Source organism: Chrysemys picta, chromosome 15 (assembly GCF_011386835.1).
Source record: "Chrysemys picta bellii isolate R12L10 chromosome 15, ASM1138683v2, whole genome shotgun sequence".
Taxonomy (NCBI): Eukaryota; Metazoa; Chordata; order Testudines; family Emydidae; genus Chrysemys; species Chrysemys picta.
The window spans coordinates 13900961-13919782 of NC_088805.1; the positions used below are offsets into that span (position 1 = coordinate 13900961).

Genomic DNA, 18822 nt, shown 5'->3' on the forward strand with positions numbered 1-18822 from the left:
AGTAACTTTGGAGGAGAAGGGGAAGCAATGGCCATCTCTCAGCTACAGAAAAATAAATGTATTTCTTCAGTTTATTAAAGTACAACTAGAGATGCCCATTCAGTGCTCTAGGACTAGGTGCCTATCTCATAATTAAAAATCACAACATAAAAAGTAGAGTCATGGTATGCTAAGGGCTGAGTTTAGGAGATGAGAATATTAATGTAGCTCTTCCCCCTAGAACCAAAAATTACAAGAGAACAGACCCAATGTCGGGAGATTAGAACATATCAGAAGAGATTCATTGTCAATTTTCCACATTATTAAAATTGTTTTACTTACTTGAGCCTCCTTTGTCTGTGTTTTGTGACTTTTGAAGGTACCTTCATGCTCATCCTCAATTGTGGAGCTGGCATTCAATGCTGCAATTCGGATCTAAGAAAGAGAATCAAGAAACAGTTACATACATGAAATTCATATCTGGCTCAGTTCCTCTTCTCACCCTTGCCACCAGAATTTTTATCATTTCTCTCTCTAGTTGAAAATCTCAATAAAACCTGGGTTAGCACTGCAAATGTAAGAAATTATTACTACTTCAGTATATAATGGTTACTTTATCCACCACTAACTGCAGAATATGACAAGCAAGACAAAGGAAGCTCCTTTAATGACAGGGGAGGAAATTTAAACCATCCCTAGGAATCATGGGGCCAGTAGAATGGACATATGGATTACAGTGACGCTCCTTAATTTACCAATCACTACAAGGATAATTACTGAAAATGCAATGTTCTAGCTGTGCCAATTAACACTCCACAGAGAGTGGCTAAGTCTTGGGATAAGGAAATATGGAAAATTGTTTTTGGTTTCTCACATCACACACATGAAAGGATTCAAGCAACATGTGGCACCAAGAATACACTGCTCTCTCACAGAGCCATACCACCAAGATGTCTGATAAGCAGCTTGTGCTAGACTGCCACCTTACCATGTTCAAGATTCTCCCACTAGAGTCAGGTGGAGGGCCAGTCACAAATAGGTCTGAAGAGCAAACAGGGATTAGAATTATATGTACTATAAATGGAAAGCATTTATTATTAAAAACATAGCATCATTATTTAACAATTTAATTGGAAATTTTTGCAAGCATCATAGCACCTTACAAAATAAACAAGAATTGACTATAATAATCTTAAAAAAATTGTAAATAAAGTTCTAAAATAATTAAGATGAAAGGAAATTCAATTGTTCCTCATTTTCTTTTTGCTTTTAAGCCTTTAAACACTATAAAATAATGAATATTTGCAATGTACTTATAACTATGGTACATTAGTCAGCTGTAGATTTATGTGTACTAAATGTATTAAATAAATTTAGTAAATAAATAAATGATATTCTTGAGAACATACAAAAATATTACATTAAATGAATGTTAAGACTGCCACATTAATCACTTAAATGTCAGAAAATGACAAAGATAAAGTTGCCTGTGTAGCCTCAACTCTGCCTCCTTGTGGTGCATTGCTATAGTCTACCTTGTCGGAGAAAAACAGAGTTCTCACTATTTGTTTAGGTATAGCAAGTCAGATGCTTTATTAACTCTCACAATTGCGCAGAGGGAGAGAGCTAAACAGGTCTCTCCCCGGTTACTAATTACAGCAAGCATTTATACCTTTCATTACAAAAATAATGAGGGACAGCAGCATTTTTGTTTATACATAGGCCATCTTGATATCTCATTTCCTCAGTTGTTTTGACTCTTGCCAACATACAATTATTTTCTATTCCTTATCTACACAAGGTCTTCTACACTTTATCTATGCTGAGGTCATCATGACTTCTCACACAGTTCTTTCTCACCCGCCTCACACAATCCTCGCTTCTACAAATCTCGCGTTATTAGGGTTACAGTTAGCCTAACTCTTGCTAATGAACTGTCATGCATTGCATCCCCTTCCTGTCAGTTCTTTCTCTGCTTCCACAACCTGCACCTTGTCATTTTTTTTAAATTATGGAAAAAGCCCTGCTCTGAGAAGAGGACTGACTTCCTGTCCCTGTATCAGCAGCACAAGGCCAGAATCCCTGTTCACAGATGCATTTCTGGGGCTAGATCCCAATGCCCTTTCCACAAGAGTCTGTGGAACAAGACAGAAATCAAGAAAAAAGTTGTCCTGGGGCTGACTGTCAGAGGAGGTAGCCATCATGGCTTGCTTCAGTGCGCATCCAATTGACCTATTACTCAAAACAAGCTGGCAAGCCCTCTACACTAGGGCTCCCAGCTACTGCTGCTAACTTTTATGAAGCTGAACTAGTGCATGTAGCAGTACCCTATACAGAATGTAGGTGGGCCAATGACAACACAGTGTCCCTGTCATCCCTCTTGCAAAAGTAGGACTTTAGAGCTGCATACCCATAGAGGTCTCAAGTAAATATTCAGCAACAAAAAGAAGCTAAACTTCTATGATAAATACTTCTCCATTTTGAAAGGAGCAAGGTTAATATCCCTAGCAATTTTAACATTGATAGAAAATTTGAAAACTGGTATTCACCTTTAAAACCAGTGATTTTTCATTTAAATTAAACCTATAATTTTCATTCTATTAATTTCTTGAAGTATGATGCAAGTAATGGCAAAAGAACGTGAAAGGAATTTGTACATTTTATTTTAAATTTTCACTGCCATGAGACAAATCCCTCACATCAGACATACAAAAAAATGACATGTGCACAGCAGGCTAAAAACAGTCTTTTATATTGTAGATCATATTAATAGCAAGGTAACTCCAGAATTAACCACAGCAGGAAGCAGTGGGAGTGCTGAACTATGAGCTGAATGAATTCAGACATCATTGATGAGTGCTTTCACGTGTAAAGAAAGCATATTTTTACTTTAATTTAACTCATTCAGAAATGATCACATTTTGTTGGTTCATACACTGATTTCCGCTCCCCCCCAACTGAAACTTCCATCACTTGCATCCAAATTACACAGACAACTGCACAATAAAGTACTTTACATCTTCAAAGCATTAAATTAACAAAGCTTCAAAATCCCTGCAAGACATGTACGTATTTCCCCCGTTTTATAAATGGAGGAAACAGAGGCCTGATTTTCAGAAGTTACAGAACTAGACCCGGGCAAAATTTTCAGTCTGAAACTTTTTTGTCCCAAAATTTCCTTTATTTTTACTTTTAAAAATTCAAAAGCATTTTAAAATGCTCAAAACAAAATGTTTTGATTAGGTCAAAACAAAATATTTTGTTTTACCCAAAAAAGTTTTTTTTTTTAATTTTCTAAAAAAAATTTGAAAAATCATTTTTGGTCTGACCCTAAACAATTTTTTTTCTCAATTTTTTAAAATTTCCAATGAAACCAAAAGTCCAATTTTCAACTAGGTCTATACTGAACATCCATGACTCCAAATTAAATTATCAACAGCTCTAAAAAACATTGGGCTCCATGGCCCAATTTCAGTGAGATACTTAAAGTTAGGTACATATTTAAGTTTAATCAAGCTTAAGTTCAAACACATATTTAAGAATCTGGCTAAATCAGGGCCATAGTGACTTGCTCAAGGTCACACAGCAAGTCATTGGTAAATAGGGTGACCATACATCCCATTTTGGATGGGACAGTTCTCTTTTTAAGTCCTATCTCAGATAGCCCAACTTTTTTGGCAAAACGAGGCATTTGTCCCATTTGCTCGTCAACTGATCATCAGATGGCAAGAGCAAATGGGACAAATGCCCAGTTCTGACAACAATGTGGAGCATTCCCCCTAGGGCGGCATAAAGGAATGTTGGGGGGGGTGAGCGACAACGGGGCTTGGGCTGTCAACCCCAGCCCCATGTGGGGGGCAGAGACCCTCAGACCAGCCTCAAGCGGTATCCTAGTTTCCTTTAGGAAATATGGTCACCCGATTGGTAGACGCAGGATTAGAACTCAGTAGCTTAGCTGATCTTGCACTAGACCAACCAAAGCTATAAAGAAAAATATGTGGATAGCAACCATTTTAATTCTGCATTTTGCTCAAATAGAAACTTTTTAATAATGGTCAAGCTACTTTTAGCTCTAATACAGTCAAACGATGACAGAGGGAGAGAAATAAAATAGAAAGCAGAGCAGGGGTGGCCAACCTGTGACTCCAGAGCCACACGTGGCTCTTCATAGGTTATGCGGCTCCTTGCACAGCTGCTGACTCTGGGGCTGGAGCTACAGATGCTAACTTTCCAATGTGCTGGGGGGTGCTCACTGCTCACCCCCCTCTGCTGCCCCAGGCCCTGCCCCCACTCCACCCCTTCCCCCGAGCCTGCTATGCCCTCACTCTTCCCCCCTTCCCCAACAGAGATTCCTGTGCACCATGAAACAGCTGATCACAGCAGGTGGGAGGCGCTGATTGCTGGGGCTGCCAGCAGGCAGAAGGCGCTACAGGTTGGAGTGGGGGAGCTGACGGGGGCTGCTGACGTAGTACTATGGCTCTTTGGCAATGTACATCAGTAAATTCTGGCTCCTTTTCAGGCTCAGGTTGGCCACGCCTGAAGCAGAGTTTTTGTACTGGCATAACTATGTCAGTTAGGGGTGTGATATTTTTACTGGTACAACTCCTAATACGGACAGAGTTATTTTATAGCAGAATAACGCTCTATGGGAATAAACTATATCGGTATAAGCATTTTAATGCTAGTATAACTAAATCCATAGAAAGTGGGTTGTACCGCTTTAGGTATACCAGTACAGTTAAAGCAAATTTTATGTGTAAGACAAAGCCTTAGGCACCTGCAGATGTTATGTCTAGACAGAGTCACTCAATGAAAGAGTTTCAGAGCGCTACTTTAAGCCTTCCAACTTAAAAATCATATACAGGTACTGCAAAAATTAATTTATTTGTTTCACACAGCTCCTTAGATTATTAAAACCGAAATAATTTTCTAATTCTAATGTACTTAACTATTTATGTTCCATTTTCATTTTGCATTGTTCTTGTGAGTTTCACAGTAGGTTCTCATTGCAGTTATGTTTGGGTTTCACATGCTATAAAGGAATATTTGTTTGAAGACAGCAGTTTTCAGTGACTTTTAAAAAAAGTTGTAAAAGTATTTCTACTAGATTTAGGTTTTAGAAAAGTTCATTCTTCCTAAACTGTAATTTTTGACCAAATGCTAACGGGAATAGTTTTCACAGTCGTGTACACAGTGCCACTTCCCAGAGCAAGCGTGTGAAGGAGTGACTGGAGAAGAAGAGGAGGTAGATACATAAATGATGATGGATAGGCCTTTAGCAAGGGGGCGGGAGAGGGGGGAGTCGTTACATCCAAGCTCAGCATCCAAGTATTTGAGAAACCCTGTTGTAAAGGGTGCAGGAGCCCAGCAGAATCTTCACAGGAGGCTCCATCCAGCCATAGGCCGGTGTGAGACAGAGGGGTGGAATAGGGCCCCTCAGAGTCCCTCAGGCCCTTCAGTGGAAACGGGGACGTCTGTGGGTTCTGGAACTAGAGGGCTCCCCAATGATCTGGGGACCTTTAACGTAAGTAAGGCTTGGCCTGCGGAGATCGCTCCCCCACCGCACCTCCTCCCCTAACAATGCTGATCCCCCATACGGGCGGGGACAGGGCTGCACCCCCGCTCTCCATACAGGTGCCCGGCAGCACTGTGCCCTCCCCTCCCTCAGCAGAGGCGCCAGGTACCAGCCTGCGCGCCCCACACAGGTACCGGCCCCCCTGCTTCCCCGAGAGACTTCCCCACGCCCCAGCCCTTTGTGCAGCCCCGGTGTCAATTCCCAGCCGCCCCGCGCCGGGCTACCAGATCGCCCGGCCCGGCTGGGTAAGCAGCGGGCAGAGTAGCCCGCCTAAGACGGGGAGAGGGGGGTGACGCGCCGCTGAGGGGAGTCCGTTCTACGTGGAAGGGGGAGCCTCACCTGCAGTCTCCACGGCAACCTCCTCCCGGGCCCCTGGAGCCCAGCAGGCCAATACAACGGCCGCTCATTGGCTGAACTGCGACTCCCTACCCAGCCAATAGGGATGCTGGATACAGAGTGACCGGCTGCCTTAGGAGAGGGCGGGGCCGAGGGGGCTGCGGAGCAGCTTCCCACAGTGATACCCCCCCGCGAGGCTATGCCTTCCACACGCGCCGCGCCCCGCCCCTTCCGGTCCAGTACCCCCTGGCGCCGTCACGGGACCCATCGTCAGAGAGTGCTCTGATGCCGTCACCCCGGCACGTCGTTGCCGTCATGACCTTAGCGCGCGCGCCAATCGCTTGCGCCGTGCTGTTCCCCCATTGGCTCTCGGGAGGCACCGTCCCGTGACTCGTCCTGCCCGCTCTCTCGTGACGTCGGGGTGCGTCCCCCCCTCCCTCGTCCAGCGTGTGACTGTCAGCCCTTCCCGCGCGCACAGGGCCGTGACGCAGCCTGTCCCCGCTGCCGCTGCCCGGCCTCGGTGTTCGACCAGTGACCGAATAGAGCCTGGAACTCCTGTCACCAGGCGTCTAACGCCGCCGACATTCAAGGGGACGTGTCCCTGGCTCTCTCCAGCGCGCCACCAAGTCCCTCTGCACTGTCATCGCCACACCGCCTTGGCGCATCTCCGCGCTTCGCTTGCGGGCATTGCCTGAGGGGTTGGACATCTCCACAGCCTTAACGTTAAGCGTGGTTACGTGCTTTGTTGAATCAGGGCCTTGCTTCTGCTTCCAGTGCGTCGCTGCTGACCCTCCTTCATTATCCCCTTTCCTGGCTTTTCTTCCTGCTGCCTTCCGGTTTCTGCCAGTGTCCATCAGGTTCCTGGACTGGATACCTTGTTTCATTTGTATATCCCATCGCTGGGATTTTACCGCTCATGGATTCAACTACTGCCTTTTCTCTCTTGTAGTGGGCTGGTCAGTCCTCTCTCTCTGGTTGCCTTTCTGATATTTCTTCACGGACGCCTGGCTTCAGCTAAAACTCATTTTCTCAAACAATGAAGTCTTCTTTCCTTCCAGTCCTTCTCAACTGCCCTCCTTTATTCTGTATATTCACAGCCAACTACGCAATCCTTCCTGTTTCCCCAGCCCATCATTCCAGTGTTGATTGTCTGTTCTCACACCTTAATTGAAAGTGAGCTGTTGAATCTTTAAGAAAAATGTCCTTTCTCCAGAATGTTATTTACTTAAGTTAAGTAGGTGCTAACAAAAAGCAGAGAGTTTTAAAAAGTGTCAGTAAAAATTCTTTCCCTGTCAGTTGCTCAGTTTTCACCAGTTTGCTTGAGTTACACGCTCAAGTTATTCCACTTGAGCTAGCCAAGCTTAAGGGAGAGCAGCCACATTGCAACATCACACTTTACCTGCAGAGAATGATTGCAATAGTAGCAAAGAGTGATTGGATTAGCATCTGATAAATTGTGCTAACTTGAGCTGTAGCTGCATCCCCACAGCATTAATAACACGTACCACCTGACGGACCAGCTAGCTCAAGTTTAAAGCATCACCTTAACTCAAGATAGAGATTTTTGTCTATGAACTGGAATCAGGTTGGGGGTAATGCTTGAATTATATCTCAAGTTAAGCATTCCAACGAGGACAAGCCCTTGGTCTATGTGTGTATAGTATTATGTAGAGTTAGAGCACTATGTAAATAGATTGTAATAATAAACATGACGCTTTGCTCTTATAGAATCATAGAAAACATAGAGCTGGATTGGACCTCAAAGGGGTCATCTAGTCCACTCTTCTCATACTGAGGCAGGACTAAGTACACCATCCCTGACATGTGATTGTCTAACCTATTCTTAAAAACCTCCAATGACAGGAATTCCACAACCTTCCTTGGTAACCTATTCCAGAATTTACTGCCCTTTTAGTTAGAAAGTTTCTCCTGATAACTAACCTAAATCTTCCTTGCTGCAGATTAAGTTGATTACTTCTTGTCCTACTTTCTGTGGACATGAAGAACAATTGATCAGTTATCTCAGTCAAGTTAATTACAATCACTTTAACCAAAGTGAGCAATTTATCAAGTTACTCTGATGGTCACTAAAGGGCATATCCTAACTTGTGCATTACACTGGAGCACCCTATAGTCAAATGTCTAACAGCTGAAACATACACATCAAAGCTTTAGTCATTTTCTGGTGCTGGATCTTTGATCTTTTTCAGAATGGGAACCTAAAAGGCATTTTTGTAGCTGTGTATCAAATATGTCCACTAAACTTAAAGAAGGTGACGATTTTATGGTAAAATCATCTGGTAAATTATTAGAGAATGAAGATATGTGTTTAGGGAGACACTGGAGAGAGTAGAGGACTGGTAATAGGATGAAAAGACTCTGTCAAGCAGATCATTGGACTACAGTGACGAGATGTTGTTACCATCTGATAGCTGTTTGCTGGCCAACATGGAATAAGCTGATAGTCAGTCCTGGTAGACATGTCTACCAGGCATACATGTTGACAACCTGCAGTGGAACCCAAAGACTGAAAGTGTGGAGATTGAAGTACCCTCTCAGTCATGAGTTTGTGTTGAAGTATGCTGGCAGGGTTATGTAGGGAAGCTGGTAGGAACATGATTGTAAGGAGAAATAAATATGTTTCATCAGTCTGGGTTTGTTTTTTTCATTTGTATTTTATTTTTAAAATTAAAACAGATTAATTGCAAATGTGATTGTAGAACAGGCATTTGTTTACAATGTGGAGAAGGCTGTAGATAAGGAGCAGTGGGTTAGTGCATTGGCCTGCCACCCATGTATGTCTGAGTTCAAACTGTGGCTTGTCAAATTAAAATCTTTTATTGTAGTCTCCCATTTTGTGCTTATTACAGAAACATCTCAGGGATGGGCAGAGAAGACAGATCTGGAATAGCAGGGGTGTTTCAAGTTTCAGATGCATTTGGAGAGCTTGTATGGAGGAAGCTTTCGCAAATGACTTATATTGCTTTCTAGTTTATATTGTTGTAATCTAAGGAACCATATCAGCCTGCAGCCATGCCACCTTGTACTACAAGGAAATCTCCCACCTGAAGTGATATAAAGAATAGTTCCCGTTGTGTAGAACGTACACATATTTATCTCAAAATCTTTGACTCCAGGTTTAAGAAAGCAGACTATCGCCCCACCAGCTATCGTATAAACTGATAATTGGGGATGGGGTATTCATACACCTTAAAGCAATCTCCCCACATGGTTATTCTTTTAACTCAAATGTTATTTAATATTTATATCCTAATATTGTCCAAAGGCCTTGAACAGGATCAGGCCCCTTGTGCTGGTTAAATACCCACACAGTCCTTGTCCCCAAGACTTGAGAATCTCAGAAGTTATCTTTGTGCCCTTAAACCAGTCTGTTAAGATTTTGGACATGCAAACGTCTCAGTACAGAGATTTTGAACAATCCAATAAAGATCACTGACCCTTAGAAACAGTAGCCAAATTCTTTGAAGTTCAAGGCTTGAAATATTTAGAAACTGTAAAAAGATCTCTTGCTGAGTGACGTTGGGGATCAGATGGCAGGCAGCGTGCAAGAAAAGCTGGACAATTTGGGGGTTTAATTTGTGGGGAACAGAGGTTTAAATAATTCCTATTGAGACCTAGGCAGTTGGTACATTTGCTTTTCTTGGACCTAGAGTAACAGATCTAAGTAACTGGGCTGTTTCAGCGTAAACAAATGTTTACTGCTTCCTTTGGTTTCTCTATACTGTACTATGCAGGGCTGTGTACTGATTTCAGTTTGTGGATTTAAGGGGCCTGCATGACCTCCCTATGCCAGTTTCCTCCTCAAGCCCCAAAACATTAAACTTCACTCAGAGTGAAGGAGCTAAATGGCTGTTTCCCTAGCCAACATGATCATAGAGAACATTCAGCACTAGCAGTTTGTGGAGTAGGAGAGCCTACAGTGATTTTATGGTACCAACTCATAATCGTTGCTTTGATCCCACTCCACCCCCTGCATTTGCCAGAGCCAAATAAAGAGGGCTCAGGCTGAGAAAAACAATCTGTCCCAGCCATTCACTCACTTTGGTTTAATATTTTAACTGCTCTCTTACAAAAGATGCAAAGTCCATGAGCAACGAAGCTCTCGGTAAGTTCCCTGCCCCAGTTTACATTATGATTTTGCATTAGTACATATGTTTTGTCACTAATATAATGTCACAGACATACTGGGGGTGTGAAACAGATAGTCAACATTGCATAGCAAGTCTGTGACTGGAGAAACCAAAGTAATGGTAGCTCAGGTGCTTGTCTGAACCTATTGAGACTCCCACCAACACCCAAGACTTTCCTTCCACAAACCTACCACTCCTCTAAATATGCCCTGCTCCCCCTTTATCTGTTGTCTTCTAGGGGGCAGGGACCCCTCTGGCCTACAATACCCTCCAGCAGTTGGAACAAGCTCAAAAGTCATTCTCTTCTGCTATCTTTGCGTGGCAATCTCCTTCCCACTTTTAATCCCTCCAGATGGTATCCATCCCCTTTCCACTCCTTTGTCTATCTATACACCCCAGGGCAATGGAGTGAAGCTGCTGCTGAGAGCTAGAGAGCTTGTGTGGAGACTGCCTCTTCTTGCCCTTTTATAGCAATGAGAGAGCCACAAAGCAGCTAACAGGAGAAGCAATGAAGGAGAAACAGCCTCTAAAAACAACTAGTGGTAGGTTTTAGAGTAGCAGCCGTGTTAGTCTGTATCGGAAGCCAACAAGGCCCAGCAAGGGGAGCTGGGACAACAATCCTGTTTTTCGCCCTAAGGGAAGTCAAAACTTGTCGGCTCCAAGAAGGGAAGTACTTTACAAACCAGAATTAAAGCTACATTTCTGTAATGCTAACATTGAGGTTACTGGGTTTTCTCACATTGTCACAAAGGGTTCGCCTCCACTTTTTTGAGCCGCTCATAGGGACATGGGCAGTACTGTCCCCCTGCCTGGAGCCAGGGTAGTAATAGGATCAGCTACAGCTTTAAGTTTGTCATATGCAGGGAGCCTAGTTTTCCATGATAAACCCCCCCCACACACACACTTCTCTGATAAACATAAAAATCTGTATTTTCCATAATTATAATGAAATGCTGAACTTTAGTTTTCCTAGCCACGATATATAGGTAACAGTTGAACACAATATTTTATTGATATATTTACAATTTTTAAGCAAGTTTGAAGCCTACCAGTGCCATGAATCATTATAATAAAATAAATAGCATTGCAATTTGCATTTCATACACATACCAAATAATTCTATGTCTGTATTGTATATTTTCAGAAATTTGTTTTTTTTTTTTAAATGCACAAAAACGCTGGAATGATCCAATCACAGTGCATTGTTTCTTTACTGTTGATGGACCTGCTGTTTCAGTCTCATTTTTGTTTTTTTTCATTCAGTTTATGTTTAGCACTTTGTGTGTTCTGCAATTGTCTGCCTTCGAATGTAATCTAAAACCTTGCTGCATACAGTACAGAACAGCACATTACCATCAACATAAAATTTGCCCTTGCCAAATGCAGAGACACACTGTCTTTGGGTGATTTTTTAAGTTTTTGGCATCTTTTCATAACTTTAATCACTCACATCTGGAGGCTGCAGTGAAATTTGAGATTCATTAAAAAATGAACCCCACATACACCATTGAATAACCTCTCTACACTGTAAAAAACAACAGAGGGTCCTGTGGCACCTTTGAGACTAACAGAAGTACTGGGAGCATAAGCTTTCGTGGGTCAGAACCTCACTTCTTCATCTTACTTGCATCTGAAGAAGTGAGGTTCTGACCCACCAAAGCTTATGCTCCCAGTACTTCTGTTAGTCTCAAAGGTGCCACAGGACCCTCTGTTGTTTTTTATAGATTCAGACTAACACGGCTACCCCTCTGATACTCTCTACACTGGAAACAGTTTATTGGAGTATGTTTAGCTACGTAAATTAAAGCGCATTCAAAAATTAACCACAAGAGGAGGAGGTTGCGCACACTGAGTAAGTGACATAAGTACTTTCAGTAAAATGTAGTTAATATGTTTTTATTTTTCACAAAAAGTAAAAACTAAAGATTCTTTGTAAAAATGCAAATTCAGCTTTTTTTCCATGGCAAATGGATTTCTAAGATCACTGGTCATATGCTCAGTGACACACAATTGTTTAATTTACTATCCTCCTTTTAAAAGCATTTAACTGAAAAGACCTCATGAGAAAAATAAACAGGGAGCATGGACAGCTGTGTTATTTACAAGTGTGCTTAGAGAGGGTGAGTGAGATACAAGGAGAAAGGGAAACAAAATTAAAGTATTGTGATAATCTAGTGAATCGACACAGACTAAAAGTATTTTGATAAAAGTTTTATTGACCAGATAAACGCCTAACTCATGACACTAACACATAAATCTGCACTTAGTGCAGATTTTAGAGGACAGTGATTTTGCAACAATGGAAGAACGTTATGTTGCATGTGTAGTAACTAGCTTCAGATATTAATAAATCATTTGGTTTTAATTATTTTTGAATAACCTCATTGGTTTCAGTTATTTTTGAATAAATGAAAGATACTTCCAACTTGACACCCAAATTTTTGATTGTGTGTTAAAAAAAATTACAAACACTAACTGGAATAAAAAGTGTTCTATGAGCAATGAAAGAGGAAATTCGTTCATTTTTAAATGTAATTATTCCCTTGCAATGCTGTAAATACCCGACAATTAAACACTGTAGTAGTACATCAGAACCAGAAAATGAACGATTTAATCCTGACCCTCAAAACACTTATTCACATAAGTATTCCCAATGAATTCAGTGTAACTATTCACATGCCTAAATGTTTGCAGGATTTGGACCTTAGAAAGTACTATAAATGAAACTGACAACTCTATCTTCATTATCTCTGCTGAGTGAAATGCAAAAGTAAGGAAATCCCATAGACTATGATAACTAGGGGGTTGAGGGTCTTTTTAAAATAAAATATTATGTATAATCCAGTTATAAAGTGACCAACTCTAAAGGCCCCCAGGGGAAAACTCCCCTACTAAGAGAATGGACATTAGAGCAGACGTAGCAAAGCCCTGGGTCTAATACGAAAAACAAAAACACAGGCCCTCCAAGAAGTCAGTTATGTGTAAATTCATCAGCTCCTCTCCACCACCCACAGGACATTGAAAGCATTCATAAAATAAAGTGTTCTGATCTTGCTCACTAGTGAGAGGGTTGTGGGAAAGTACTGTGGACAAGGAGACAAGTTACAGGAATTGAAACTAATTACCTGAACCAGCAAAACAATTTCCTGGGCTCCACGTCCTAGGGTATGAAATGATTCTGCAATAAGAAGCCCTCCTTCCACACATACCCCAATGCACAATATGCACATTGATATTAAACTACAGGAGTCTACTGAATGAACATGGGAACATCCACCTGTGCAAGCCAATGATCCTAGTGAAGTAGAGCTCAGAGCAGGAGATTAGAGAGGAACCCTAGCCCAGCCATCCCATACGAGTTAAAAGCTTCTTCCCTCAGACCAATATTCTCTCTTCCCAGAAATGGGGTGGGGGGGGAGGTTTAGAATGGAAGAAATGTTCACGGAAGTTGGAAGCGAAAGATCTCAGATCCCCTTGAATCTCTGCCCTCCAGTGGCAGCAAGTTAGGCTAACTACTGTGAATTAGGGCTTGTCTATACTTACGCGCTGGTTCGGCAGCAGGCACTTGAACTTCTGGGTTCGATTGATTGTGTCTTGTCTGGACGCGGTAAATCAAACCCAGAAGTGCTCCCCGTCGACGCCGGTAATCCTGCTCAGCGCGAGGAGTACGCAGAGTTGACAGGGGAGCCTGCCTGCCACGTCTGGACCGCGATAAGTTCGAACTAAGGTATGTCGACTTCAGCTACGTTATTCACGTAGCTGAAGTTGCGTACGTTAGTTCGAATTGGGGGGTTAGTGTAGACCAGGCCTTAGTTTAGTTTCTATTGCCAGACTAATGAGCAACATTTAGTGACTTCTGGTGTAGAAGAGTCTACAGGGACATGGTCCCAATCAGCATTCTATCTGGTGGTGAAGTTAAGCCCATAAACTCTCAAGATATGGCCCATGGACTCCTAGAACAGACAGAATTTCACAAGGAAGAGAAAAGGTTAGCACATGACAGGACCTGTCTTTCTCTTGCAAAGCAGCCCTCAGGCTGAACAAAACTGGAGAACCTCCCCAGTCAGTTATCAATGATGCCAATCACGCAACAGAAATAAAGAACTGTTCACTGCTAAAGGAAAAGACTACAAAACTTGGATTAACTGGATCCAAATAAGGAAGGCCATCATGACGCTGCTGATGACAAAACAAACTCCCAGCTACACAAACCTCTCGATTCAAGTTTTGTTTGAGATCATAGGTAACTGCATTGTCTCTGGGCCACAAGACAGGTGAGAGACAAAGACTTCCAACTGTTACTGTCAAAGAGTTTGGCTGGTAAGCCCCACTTTGGAGCTGTGTGCACACAGGAAGCAGAAACAGAAAGGAACTACATGAGTGGAGGTGTAGAAGGATACATATAAGATCTTGCGTAGAAACAAACAGGTAGAGCTGGCCATCCTGGGGTTGTGCCCTCCACAAGGGTTTCTTTTTAATGGGTTTCTTGAAGAGATCATAAGAAAGTCATGACAGTTCCTTTCTTGCCAATTTGCCAAGGTTCCAGTGGATAAAAACGGATCAGAATCCTTTGCATGTGGAAGAGGAGAGAACACAGGAGGAAAGGAAAAGTTATTATTTTATAATGGAACATTATCTCCAGTAAGTTCTCTCAACAACCCAGAAACACACCACTAAACATAGCTCTCAGTGGTCTGGACTTAATGTCTCTGACTGTAATAGGAGCAGGATTTTTTATAGAGACAGTGTGTGAGTGGGTTCTAAAGTCCTGTCCACACCCACAAAAAGTTAAACTGTTAACCATTTATTTATCCAAGGTACTTACCATATATACTCGTTCATAAGCCCAATATTTTTGGTAAAGAAGTGACACATTAAAGAGTGGGCGTCAGCTTATAAACGGGTCTACACCAAAATTTGATGATTTTAAAGTCTATGGAATCATTTAATTGACTATCTAATACATTGTTGTTTTGTTTACCGGGAGCGTCTGCAGGCATGGAGCCCCTCAGCTCCCTGTGGCCGCGGTTTGCCGTTCCCAGCCAATGGGAGCTGCAGGAAGTGGCGCTGGGAACGGCAAACCGCAGCCACGGGGAGCTGAGGGGCTCCATGCCTGCAGATAAACAGAACATCCCAACCCGCCAGCAGCTTACTCTGATGGGCCGGGAGCCAAAGTTTTCCAACTCCTGAAATATAGGGTCAGCTTATGAAAGGGTCATACAGTTTTTGCTATTTTTACCTATCCATTTTGGGGGGTCGGCTTATAAACAAACAGGCTAATGAACGAGTATATACAATATATGTAAATTCTCATTGCTGTAGTATCTGAGTGCCTGCTGACCCCCAACACAGAGAAGAGCAAGCTGCACTGGGGTTTGCACTGATTATGTTAAATGGGGTTACTTATGTTCAGAATAGAATAAGCCCCAAACAGTTCAGTCAGTGCAGAGCCCTGCATGTCCTTGGCTATCCTTGCAGCTCAACCAGGGTCAGCACTGGTGCAGCTGCACAGAATGCTGAATTTAGAACTATTCTTGGAAGTAGAAAATACCTTAGTCACATGGAAAACAGGAATTCACTGCCTTTTCATTTCAGGCATCTGCTCTATTTATGTTTTCTGTATTTCCCTTAGCTGTTACACACTGGTTATTTTCAAATCACCATCCACGTCCACCAAGCTTTTGTTCACCAGTGTTACTGCCTAGGAGGCAAGACCTAGTAGCAGCAGGATGCAAGGGGCAGCCAGTTAGGCAACTGGCCTAGAATCTAGTTAATATTTCTCTTATTCTGTGGCATGACTATTTTTTACAAACTTCTGCTGGTCATAAATAATTCAATACAGACAATTTCTCCCCCATATAAACACAAAGGGAAAGATAAGAGACTTCTCCTCTTCCCAGAGCTGTGAAATACATGGAGCAAGATTTTCTCTCTATGCTACTATTGGAGTAATGGGAGAACAAGAGAGAAAGGGGCAGAGAAAAAAGACTGACAAATCCACCTGAAAGGCAAACTAAGCCCTATGCTACCACCTTGCACTGATGGGTCATGGTGGATGTGTCTGGCCTTTTCTTTAAATAGAAAAATACATTTTATTTTTTCTGTACTGAATAAATTCTGACAATAATTAGCCCTACTGAGGAGTTATTTGGATCAAGCATGACACTAATAGTATAGTGGGCTTTATATGACATAGTGGGGACGTGAAGTCAGAGCTGCTAAGTACCAGAATAGGGGAACCTAATTCATCCAGCCGTAAGAATAATGACATTCAATTGCCATATCTCCTCTTTCTCTGGTTTCACGCCAATGCAGCTCTGCTTCTAACCCCTCTACCCCAAAATCCTTGCTCATGAGCCACCAGGCTCTCTCTGATCCCATCATTACACCAGTGCATTCGGGGGTAACTCGGCTTTGACTACACCTGGGACTCTACCCCTCATTCTCACAATTAGGCTCCGCCTTAGAAAGCCAGGAGAGGAGCAAGAAGGAAGATGCCCTGTCTAACGAGTGCAGGAAATTACTGACGGGGCAGGGGGGAAATCAGGAGGACTGGAGGAGGGAGACCCTCCCTGCCAAGGCCTCTTACAAGCTTCCCCTACTTGTACTTAAACACAGACCTTGATTAGTGAAGCTCCACACAGCACTGATCTGGGTCTCACTGGGACACTGCATGAAACTCCCCTCTACCTGCTGCATTCATCTCCCCCTGCTCTCTGCACTGCACTCACCTGTCTGCACCGAGCCCCAGCTCCTTGGTAAGGAACTCAAAGAACTTGGCACTGTGCCCTCTGTTCTGCTCCGCGGTTCCCACCACTGCGATGGATGAGACGAGCAGCTGAGCGCAGGGCGCTGCGGAGCCGCCAACCACCATGGGCAAGTCGCTCTTCACAGTGACGTTTATCCTCTGCCATGCCGGGCACGAGGGCACACCCAGGGAAACAGCCATGGGAGGGAAGGAAACAGAACACGAGCCTCACAGATATGAGCAGTGTGTGTCATGAGGAGGAGCTGGTGCCCTGGGCCACCCACCCCATGCACCTCAGGGGAATCCTGCCTTTCCATTTCCCTCCTATTAGGGTGCCCTAGACCAGGAGTTCTCAACCTTTTTCTGAGTCCCCCCCACTACAAAAACTCCACAGCCCACCTGTGCCACAATAACTCATTTTCTGCACAGAAAAGCCAGGGCCAGCATTCGGGGGTAGCAAGCAGGGCAGTTGTCTGGAACCCCGTGCTGCAGAGCCCCCCGCAAAACTACATTGCTCAGGCTTCAGCTTCAGCCCCGGGGGGTGGGGTCCAGGGCCCCAGCCTTCAGACCCACGCAGTGGGACTTTGGCTTTCTGGCCTAGGCCCCAGCGAGTCTAATGCTGACCCTATTTGGTGCCCCCCCGAAACCTGCTCACGGCCCCCCAGAGGGCCCTAGACCAGTGATTCTCAGTCTTTCCCATACCAGGACCCCCTCCCATCTAGCCCATGCCCCCCAGGGGGTGCGGGGCCAGCAGAACTGGGGGTCTAGTGGGCAAAGCAACTGCCACTAAACAGACTCGCTGCTGGTGCTGCCCCCCAGGGACAAGTTCTGTGCATCGGCCGCAGGCCCAGCTGCTCCGGCAGGGGAGCCGCCTGCAAGGGCGCATCCAGCCTGCGCGGCCAGACCCGAGGCCGCTGCGCTGCGCACGCCGAGGCAGGAGACTCACCTTCTCGGGCTTGCTCAGGATGGCAGCGGCGGCCGAGCACAGCTTGCCGGCAAAGCCCTGGGGCAGCAGAGCGGCCGGGAGGCTGGTCTCCAGCTCCAGGAACGGCATGGCCGAGACAAGCGCCACACACCAGCTACCGCCGTCTGCAGGGTCACACGCGGCGCGGCCGCCGAGGCTGCAGGGCAGGGGGTGGGAGCGAGCGCCGGGGATTGCGATTGGCTGCGCCTGGAGACACCTTCCTCTGTCGGTCTGTCCGTCTCTCCGCCTTGACCCCTTGTGCCCTGGGTAGCATCCCTGAGCACGGCCCGTTCCTCTCCCGGTGGGCGGGAGGTTTGCTTTGCCTGGCCTTTTATGAACACGTTGCCACAGCCACAGGTGTCCCCGCTGTCACGGCGATGCTGCCTAGTTCAACAGGGCTGGTCCTGCCCAGACAGGACAGGAAAAGCAGTTCCGGGGCCTCGGTCACCTGGATCCTCCAAAGCTGAGTGTCCTGTTTACCAGATTGTACAATAAAATATAATACTATGGATTTGATGCCCTGGTTTTTGTTAGGTTTATTTCCACATGGCAGAGAAATCTGATTCTGCTAAGGGAATGGAGTCTTAAGACTTCATATGTGCAGTGTGCCTCTAGTGGCATGTGACCAGGATTCATCACTGAATTTGGTGCACTGGTTGGATCATTAGTTTCCCCAGCCTGGGCCGGGTACTGACCGGGAGCACGACGTGAACACTGATCCATGTCCCCCAAGAGAAAGGAGTAAGCCAAAACAAAACCCTCTATTCATTTTCTGTGGCACTGGCAGGCAGGTATATGGATTGCTTATCAGGAAGGCAGTTCGCCTACTTCATGCAACTCCCTGATCAAGAGTGTCCTTAACAAAGCCACAAATGGAAATGTGCCAGTGGAGTTTACCTTGGCTTTCATTTGTCTGCTGGAAACAAATGTTTATTTCTCGCACCCTGAGTGCCCTGAGACGGACAATAGTGGTTAGGGGATGGAAAAGCATAAAACACATACACACACGAATAATCTGAACACTGAAATGTAACAGTAAGTCTTGACAAGCAGCCTGACCACCACGGCA

General features: G+C 44.3%; 2 protein-coding genes across 15 annotated transcripts in view; both read right to left on the reverse strand.

The window, feature by feature from the left end:
* Positions 1-11600, reverse strand: part of CABIN1 (calcineurin binding protein 1) — a 242382-nt gene extending 230782 nt beyond the window's left edge. For 3 of the 14 annotated variants that reach the window (XR_010592855.1, XM_065568352.1, XM_065568353.1), the window contains exons 1-4: positions 5894-6125; positions 4929-5011; positions 968-1020; positions 322-414 (exon numbers count right to left, since the gene is read on the reverse strand). Coding sequence is in view for 13 of the 14 variants with exons in the window: in XM_065568352.1 (XP_065424424.1) it covers positions 322-414; positions 968-970 (96 nt within the window). In the remaining variant the exon portion in view is untranslated. Of the gene's footprint in view, positions 1-321; positions 415-967; positions 1021-4928; positions 5012-5893 lie in introns of all 14 variants that reach the window. The other 11 variants (XM_042841592.2, XM_042841591.2, XM_008172010.4 and 8 more) reach the window with 5 other exon arrangements.
* A 639-nt stretch (positions 11601-12239) lies between these two features.
* DDT (D-dopachrome tautomerase) lies at positions 12240-18402 on the reverse strand. The gene is made up of 3 exons (XM_005288571.5): positions 17736-18402; positions 16773-16948; positions 12240-14609 (listed from the first exon to the last, which is right to left on the reverse strand). Exons 1-3 carry the CDS (start codon positions 17841-17843, stop codon positions 14537-14539), a joined length of 357 nt encoding a protein of 118 aa, XP_005288628.2. The 5' UTR covers positions 17844-18402; the 3' UTR covers positions 12240-14536.
* Between the last annotated feature and the right edge of the window lie 420 nt (positions 18403-18822).

Coding starts and splice junctions, on each gene's coding strand:
- DDT (XM_005288571.5), bottom strand. CDS start 17,843: ATGCCGTTCCTGGAGCTGGAGACCAGCCTCCCGGCCGCTCTGCTGCCC. Junction 16,949..17,735: donor TCCTGAGCAAGCCCGAGAAG/GTGAGTCTCCTG, acceptor CCGGCATGGCAG/AGGATAAACGTCACTGTGAA. Junction 14,610..16,772: donor CTGGGGCTCGGTGCAGACAG/GTGAGTGCAGTG, acceptor CCACATGCAAAG/GATTCTGATCCGTTTTTATC.